At 44.3% G+C, this 9,178-nt stretch overlaps 1 protein-coding gene across 3 annotated transcripts in view; it reads left to right on the forward strand.

Moving 5' to 3' along the window:
• Positions 1-6,902, forward strand: part of UBE2E3 (ubiquitin conjugating enzyme E2 E3) — a 96,312-nt gene extending 89,410 nt beyond the window's left edge. For all 3 annotated transcript variants that reach the window (XM_083572999.1, XM_083572998.1, XM_083572997.1), the window contains exons 5-6: positions 828-975; positions 1,872-6,902. In XM_083572999.1, the coding sequence (XP_083429125.1) occupies positions 828-975; positions 1,872-1,969 (246 nt within the window). In that variant the 3' untranslated portion in view covers positions 1,970-6,902. The remainder of the gene's footprint in view (positions 1-827; positions 976-1,871) is intronic.
• The last annotated feature ends 2,276 nt before the right edge of the window (positions 6,903-9,178 follow it).

Genomic DNA, 9,178 nt, shown 5'->3' on the forward strand with positions numbered 1-9,178 from the left:
CTTTATATATGCTGTAAGCTGCCCAGAGTGGCTGGGGAAACCCAGCTAGATGGGTGGGATACAAATAATAAAATATTATTATTATTACAGTGGTAACCTTGGAAGTTGAACGTTCTGGCTTCTGGGATAGCTGCGCAGCCTGCATTCACTCCATAAGATGCACACACATTTCCCCTTACTTTTTAGAAGGGAAAAAGTGAGTCTTATAGAGCAAAAAATACGGTACTTAAATTTCCCCTAACAAATTAAATGGACTGGCTTAGTTGCACACAGGCTCCTCAACCCATTTCTCCCCAAACCCCAGACTCCTCTGCAGCAATCAAACAGCAAATTTATATAACTTTATATCTCTCTCTGATGTTTTGGCCTTAACATGCACTGAAATGGAACGGAGCTAGTCATCTGAGTGCTAGTTTTGTCTATCTCCCAGGCACAGAAGGACAATACAAAATAAATTTCCCTATGTTGTTGTGGTGGTGGTTTCAAAGTGGGATTTCAAAATGCTGTGTGCATGCCTGCCGGGGAGGGGAGGGTGAACCGCAATAAAGCTTTTAACATTGAGATCTACATGGCAAACATGAGTCAAGACAGCTGCTTGAAAAGTGGCAGTGGCGGGGAACCACTTTTCAGATGAGCCTTACAGAATGAGCAGCAGCAACAAAAAATAAAATGAAATGAAAGGTCTCTATAGAAAAAAATTCTCCCACAGAGGGTGAATAATTCAAGGCTGGTTTCAAAAAGCTGGCAACAAGCTGTGCATGAAGAGCGTGTAATGATTCTCTCCCCCCCCCCCCCGCAATCTCCCCCACCCACACTTCTACCTCTAGGTTACGTTTCGCACTAGGATCTATCACTGCAACATCAACAGTCAAGGAGTCATCTGTCTGGATATTCTGAAAGACAACTGGAGCCCTGCTTTAACTATTTCAAAGGTCTTGCTGTCTATTTGTTCTCTCTTGACAGACTGCAATCCTGGTAAGGCAATGGTTTGTTTTGTTTTGTTTATTTTTTTGAAAGGACAGGAATTTCTAATTGGGTAGTAAGCAGAGTCAAAACAATTCCTACCCTCAGCTGTAAAAAAAAAAAGGAGGGGGGAGATTGTTCAAAGTACATTGACTGTGTAAACAATTACATAAATGTGGGATCAGACCGGGATGAGATAAATTCAGGTTGAAAAGGTGGGTTGTTTTCCTTTTACACAGGGTGGCCTGGAAACGGATCCTCTTTGTTCAGGTTGTGTTTAAACCTCTGAATACCTGGACTTTGAAGTAGAATTGGCCACGGATTCAGACTTTGCATTCAGTTTAATGGCAGAATGCACTCTCAGCGCTCCCAGTTTGCTCAAGATTAAATCACAAAATCTGCGAAGCCCTTGAGATACCTTCCCATGTACAAAGTTCTAGGCTTGTCCAGCTCTAACTTACTTTAAAAAGGTGGAATAAGAAAGACTGCTATAGATGATTGCCTTGGATTGCCAGCCATTTTGGACCAGAGGGCACATTTTGAATGTTGAGAGAGTGCTGGGGGCACCATTCACAAAATCACAGTGTGAAATGTTCAGGGGAAGGGGAGAGTTTTGACAGAGAAAAGGAAGACATTGTTGGAGAACCAAACCAAAAAAAAAAAATTGCTTCTTGTCCAGAAGTGTCCGCATTCTCTTTCCAGCTGATGTTTAGGTCAAGCACCTTGTCTTTTGAACAATGCATGCTTGAGGAGGTTCTGCCCCGCAGCTTAGCTTGGAAACAAGTGTGGCGAAATGAACTATTGTGATGCTGATGTGTCTCTGATCTTGACGCGCCGTCTCCTCCCTCTCCTCCCATTTCTCCCCCTGTCGTCCCCCCCCCCTTTCCCCACGCACCCAACTCTTGCAGCTGATCCTCTGGTAGGAAGCATAGCTACTCAGTACCTGACCAACAGAGCCGAGCATGACAGGATAGCCAGGCAGTGGACCAAGAGATACGCAACATAAGCCATGAACCGACGGCTTGGTGTGCGGCGCCAAGGTGCACGGAGGCAGCCCCTGCAGTGTGCAACCGATCTTTATAGCCTTTACAATACGGACTTCTGTGTATATGTTATACTGATTCTACTCTCTGCTTTTATCCTTTCAAAGACGGGGATATCGCTTTCCCTCGACCCTTAACCCCTCCCCTCCCCAACCACGAGAAACAGAAAGGAAAAGGTAAACGCTATCCAGAGTAGAACTTTGTAGCTGTAGATTAGTTATGTTTAAAATGCCTACTTGCAAGTCTTGCTTCTTTGGGATATCAAAATGTATTTTGTGATGTAACTAAGGATACCGTTCCTGAAGTCAACCAAATATTATAGTGCATTTTAGCCTAATTCATTATCTGTATGAAGTTATTAAAGGTAGCTGTAGATTACTAGGAAATTACGTCATTTGTATTAAGCCCAGATCTATTTCCGATATGTGGTACATGCTGTTGTGAAAACTGTTTTAAACTTCTACCTTCGTCGGTTTGTAATGAAAGGGTTTCCCCTCCCCTCTTTTTTTTCTTTTTTCTTTTCCTTTCACCCCCTTTCCCTCCCATCGCCACCACCTTGTAGCTCAGAAGAGAGCATCCACTGTATCATCTCAAACACAAATAAACATGTTCCCCCCAAGGAATAGTTTCTTTGTTTTCGTATTTGAAGCTAAAAATCTAAAGCATACTGCAGCAGGTTAGAATGTAGGGCTGTTTAGAGATGGACGCCCACAGTGCCCCCACCCACAGCCAGAAAGCCAGCATGAGGGGGAAAGGAAAAACCTGAGCATAAGATCTATTGCTCTTGTCTAGACTTGTAGTTTGCCTCTGACTGGTGCTCCTGAGGGACAAACTTCATGCTGAACCTTCTGCTTTTCTAGTTCTCTGCATGTTAAGTCTTAAGCACCAGCTATATCTTAGGCCTGGGAGAATGGATAGATCCCATCATCATCATCCCACAACCACCTGGAGCCATCATAAGTCACTCCCCACCCCCCAGGATCTTACGTTTATTTATTTTGTATCGTTCTTTTTTTTTTTACTTGTCAGTAGCCATGAAAGGTAAATGCATCAAAAATCAAAGATGCAAGTATTTGAAAGAAATGAATGGTAAGCAACAAGAGGGGCAAAGTGGGGTGGGGTCAGAATTAGGGCATGTTAAAAGGTGGGATAACCCTTTCCTCTCCTGCCATAGTCCTGATGAAAATCCATGTGTGTGCTCACACACACACCTGTGAACTGCTATCAGCCCTGGGATAGAAGTTCCCCACAGACTTGGAGCTTTGACGGCGCCATTGCTGGGACCACAGCAAGGGAGGAAAAGGTTAAACCACCTCTCTCCATGGTCCTGATTGAAATCCTCCCCCTCCTATTGTGCCTGCTTTTCGCCATTTTAATAACATGCATGCAAGTGCAAATCACACGCCTACTGTTTTGGTTTGGCCCTCCATTGTATTTAAAGGACGGACAGGCCTGCTGAGGAGCAATTGATGCTTAATATATGGCAATGTCCGTGCAAATGGGCTTGCTGCGGTGGATGGATGCAGACCGCTACTGTGTGCTCACGTAAGCACCTGGTATCGCCTGGGCAAATGTCTAGGAGACTCTTAGCCACAGTTCTTCCCCGGATCAGAAATTAGAGAGTGATACGATTTTTCTCTCCCCTTGGCCGAACAAATATACGCAACAAGTTTATCAAGCAGCTACATGCATTCCATATTATGAATGGGTTATATTGGTAAATGATCATTTGCTGTCTTCCTTTATTGATAGGGCCAATGGCGGGGTGCAAATGTTGGTTGGGGCAGGGCAATTGTGTGCCTTGCTACTTCATAGCAAATCCTCGAGCAACCCACCTAATAATGTGGTTTCCCCGTGGATATTTTTTTACAGTTTGTTCTCTTCCTCCCCTCCCTCTAATTTACCATAAACGAGCTAGCTTTTGCAAGTCAAAATGGAAAGGTTTTCAAATTGGTGGGCTTAATTCCCTGCCCCACCCCCCCACCCCCGTAAAAGGCGCTGTGGATTTTGCTGAGATTATAACTTATATCAGATTGGAGGCAGTTTTGTGGTTTAGACGGAGGTGTAAAATTGCAGTTTATCTAATCATGTTAAACTGTCTTCCAAAGCAGCTTGCCTGCATGCTGTGTATACCCGCTTTTCTCAAAGTGGAATGAACACTGAGCTGTTAAATCAGAAACTAGAACATTAATATTAATAATAACAATAGTGGAGGCAAATGCATTTTTATAAGTGAAACATAGGTTCTAATTAACTAGTCGTTCTGAGTACAACCCAACAGTGCGGTCTCCTGCACAAGCCCCAGTGAAATTAATGGAATCTCTCCAAAGTAGTGTTTTTGCACAATTTCCACTCAGGAGATTGCTCAGGAGAATCTCCCGGTAGAAGGTACCCTTTGCAACTAAGGCCTGATTCATACATGACTTTGCAGTTTAATTTTCTACCCCCAATCTGCTCTGTTCCTTCCATGTTAAGTAGTATATGGTGTGGATGCTTAGATCAGCTTGGATTACAAGTATTTCCTGTGTCACGTTCCACCCTCTTCGTTAGGGTGACTGGCACTCATAGAGTCATAGAATCGTAGAACTGTCGAGCTGGAAGGGACCCTGAGGATCATCTAGTCCAACCCCCTGCAATGCAGGAATATGCAGCTGTCCCATATGGGGATTGAACCTGCAACCTTGGCGTTATCGGTACCATGCACTAACCAACTGAGCTGTCCAGCTGGAAATGATCCATGCAATAAAAGTATCTACATTTCACCCAGTGCAAGCCGTAAACTCATCAGAGTATGAATCGAGTCTTAGACACAGGCATGAAATTCTTGCAACTTGTTCGGTGGCGATTACTTTCTCTTCCTTATGTTCTCTGTGGTGGTGACGAAGGGTTGCTTCTAGTTGATATCCCTCTACAGGTAGAAAGACTCATTGATCCAGCAGGGCCTTCTGTCAGCTGAGCAGATATCAAAGAGCTCTTGGGCAATGGCCTACCTCCCCTACAGTCCAGCCTCCCAAAATCCACCCTGGAGGCTTGGAGTACCCTTTGGAACATCAAGTGAGAGTGGAAATTCCTGAAGACCAACTCAATCCTGGAAGGCTCCGCTAGATCAAAGGGCCCTCTGTCAGCAGGGGGGTGCCAACTGGATGCAGCCCATAGCTTAGAGACAGAAAGACCTTAACTGCTTTCTTATGACTGATTTGCTATCTGTAATCCTCGCCCACCAGATCTGCTGTGCATTTTCGGAAGTTTTGGAGCACCTCCTCCATTTAACAGTTATGCGCTTTGCATTTATTGGAAGTTGCATTTCAGTATTTGCAATATCTAAGTATTGTCAGAATGCAGAGGCTTCAACATGTTGCAGGTTCATGCCTGTAAAACTTTTGATCTCCGTGTCTGACATCACCAGACCCATGTTCCTTAATTCTGTATACTTACATATTCTGAAACAATTTTACCTCTCAACCGAAGGCCATTTTCACTTGCCGTTTGAGAGGGGTTTGTTAACGGCTCAGGTTCGATTTCAGAACCTGATGCAAGAGTCATTGTAAAATTTGGGTTCTGTCTGGTTGGGCAGAGGAGAACAGACTGTTCTGTACTACGTTTCTCACTATATTCTAGTCCTCGCTGAGGTGGCCAGGCTGTTTCTGGGATGTGCCACCTCGGAACTGCAGATAGAGAAGAGACTCATGATTTGAATGATACACAAAAGTTCCCTCTACATAGAAAACTAAATGTTGGAGGGCAGGATTTTAGCCTAGCTATATCCCTGGCATGCTAGATTTCTGTGTACATGGAAGTATTCAGTCTCCATTACTTCTCCATATTGTAGAGTTAGAATGGACCCCAAGGATCATCTAGTTTCTCAAATTTGGATCTCCAGCTGTTTTTGGACTACAGTTCCCATCATCCCTCACCACTGGTCCTGCTAGCTAGGGGTGATGGGAGTTGTTGTCCAAAAACAGCTGGGGACTTAAGTTTGGGGAACCCTGATCTAGTCCAACCCTCTACCTATTGTGCAGGAATCTTTTGCCCAACATGGGGCTCGAACCCACGAGCCTGAGATTCAGAGTCTGGTGCTCTACTGAATGAGCTGTCCCAGCAGTTCTGGTCATATAAGCCGCAGACTTCAGTCTGCAGCACTAAAAACCTCAGCGAGATCTAGGCCTACATCTCATTTTGTAAGGGGAGCACATTATATAGGGTGTGATCTGTAGGGTGCTTCTGCTAGGCAACCTTCATCCATTTCAGTGGATCATGGAAGGTCCCACTAAAATGAGTGGAGTTTATACTGCATGCACGCTTTGTAGGTTTGCACTATAACCTAAGAGAACTAAGGCCCTACAACTACCAGGCATCATAAGAGTGTGGGGAGAGACTCAAAAGATTTTGCTGGTTCCCGTATGCCCGAAAAAAATGCACCCATACTTTGCATGTACAACACTCCCATAGATTTACAATGAGCTGCAAATTGTATATTTCACATATTAAATATGTGACCTACAAAGCTTTCAAATATTTATGTCGCAAAATATAGAGTATAATTAAAAATCTTGTTCTTGTTTTTAATGTACTTTGTTTCATTTTGCACCTCAGATTTCAGAAACCTTCAAAGGGAGATACTTCCTCACTACTGCCCGTTGTCCTCTTTACCAAACATTTGATTATTGAGTCTGAATTCTCTTTCTGTCATCGGTTTGTCACAACCCTGTTCTTTTTCATGTAGGTTTTTTTTTTGTCTGTAAATTTTATATTTACTGAAGTAAGAGGTTGGGGTTTTTTTGTGTAAACATTTAAACTTTAAAAAAATAAGAATAATTTTGTTTCTGAACTTTTCTCTGCTTACACCAAGTGGTAGAAAGAAATTTGTATTGTTAAATAAATCAATTAGTTGTTAAACGAGAATGCGTGTCTGCTTTTTGGTGGGGGGGGGGTGTCTCTGACTTTGCTGTGGGAGGAACCTGCACCCGGTTGTTCTAAAGCAAAGTTCAGACATTAGCTGTTCTGTCATCAGGGTGACAGGAAGTGAGGTAACAGCCATGACTCTCCTTGGCCTGGAAAACACATAGCTTTCTGATAATGGGATAATGCAAGGAGAGTCACAATAGTGCTATTCTGGTGTTCAGCCAAACGTATGAGGACACAAACCGAATGTGACTGTAGATGGTCACAGCGTTCCTGCTCTCTCCTGAATGCACAAAGATCTGAAAGGATATTTTACACATGTTTAGCCGTACATAAATCATACCCCTGGCATGCCCCCCTACAACCCCCTGGAGCAGGTTGGGGGTTTGGGATGCAACGCATTGGCCAGAAAATAGAAATATATGGAAAAAATGCAAGGGAAATTATTTAACTCTCTCTGTGTGTGTATCATATTTCTCCCCAATGAGATTTCATGAAGTAGAAGCTGCTGCTTCTTTTTAATGAAAATTGAAGCTTCCTTGAGGGGGACAGGCCCCACTTCACAGCCCTATGCGTCAAGCTCTAAATATCAGGACAAGAGATTTTCGCGAAACCCTTTAGCCGACGATGAGGAGGATGGCGATTCGGGATGTCATTTTCACAAAGAGGAGTGTGCAAAGTGAATTCTCCTGGCTGCGCTTCCGGGTGCTGACTGTTCTACCATTGTACTCTGCTTGCAAGTGTAGGCCAAAACTAAGCTGAGCTCTAAGGCCCGAGAGAAAGACCCAGTCACTCATTTCAGCTTTTGTATGCGATAAAGCCTGGTGTTCCTGCCTGTCCTGTGTTTCATGCACCTCTGTGAACCACATACAGTGGTACCTCGGCTTACAGATGCTTCAGGTTACAGACACTTCAGGTTACAGAGTCCGCTAACCCAGAAATACTACCTCAGGTTAAGAACTTTGCTTCAGGATGAGAACAGAAATCACACGACGGTGGCAGCGGGAGGCCCCATTAGCTAAAATGGTGCCTCAGGTTAAGAACAGTTTCAGGTTAAGAATGGACCTCCAGAACGAATTAAGTTCTTAACCCGAGGTACCACTGTACAAAGTATTGTGTCTGCCTGTACACACTCACTTCCTCCTCTCATCATCACCATAACAACAACAACAACTCATTGCACTCTGTGGTTGGGCATTTTGCTATTTCTGCTTCCCCCCACAATAGTAATTTTGTATGCCACAGACAGCTTGTGCAGAGACTGCCCTCCCTCATTTTAAGGCCTGCTAAAGACAAAGAAAGAAATGCTGGCGGATTTACTTTGGCTTGTGCAAAACCTAGACACTGTCTCCCAGGAGCTCTCAGGAATGGCATTACTATGGGGAGCCACAGCCAAGGATCTCGCTTAACAAGGGCCGGGAAGAGAACAAGAGTCGCTGGCAGGCAGAGCAAACAGCACTGGGCTAAATGAACCAACCGTCTAACTTCTTGTAAGGGTACCTCATATGTTCAATCGCTAAGATAATTTATTGGCTAATTCCTCATCAGCCCTGGTTCAAAGCCATAAAAGGGCAAGTTTTCTAGGTAGCGCCCAGCAAACCAAACTGCTTCCAAATTTGTGGTGATTTAAGATCCATTGAAATCAATCAGAGGGCCTTATCGGCAGTGGCCCCCTCCCCGCAGAACGCCCTCCCATCAGATGTCATGGATATAAAGAACTACACAACTTTTAGAAGATCTCTGAAGGCAATACTTCCCAGTATTGGGAAGTTTTTAAGGTCTGATGTTTTATTATGTTTTTATATGTGTTGGAAGTTGCCCAGAGTGGCTGGGGCAGCCCAGCCAGATGGGTGGGGTATAAATATTTTATTAGTAATAATAATAATCTCACTTGAGTTCACACTTAAATGTTTAACATTTAATTGAAGACTTGGAATCTAACGTGCCTAAGCTGCCATGCAACAGTACCAACTCAAGATTTCATGTGAGATTACTTCTTTGACTGTACTCCCTTTCTCACATTCAGTGGTGACACAAAATAGGGTCTGCTTAGGGAGTTGTGTCCTCTCTGCGGTGGTGGCACTGCACTCTTTGGAGCTGAGTGGTGGAGGGACAGCAATGGGGCTGGGGGAGCTCTGGTTTCTCAGCCCCACAAACATTAGCATATCTAGGGGGCTGACACCACCATTCTGGAGCTCACTCCAGCACCCCACTGGGAGGACGTCGCTGCCTCCGCCTCCGCCTCCCTCGTGAGCCACCGCTGGTGGAAA

This window comes from Podarcis filfolensis, assembly GCF_964270895.1.
Source record: "Podarcis filfolensis genome assembly, chromosome: 1".
In the NCBI taxonomy this organism is placed as follows: Eukaryota; Metazoa; Chordata; class Lepidosauria; order Squamata; family Lacertidae; genus Podarcis; species Podarcis filfolensis.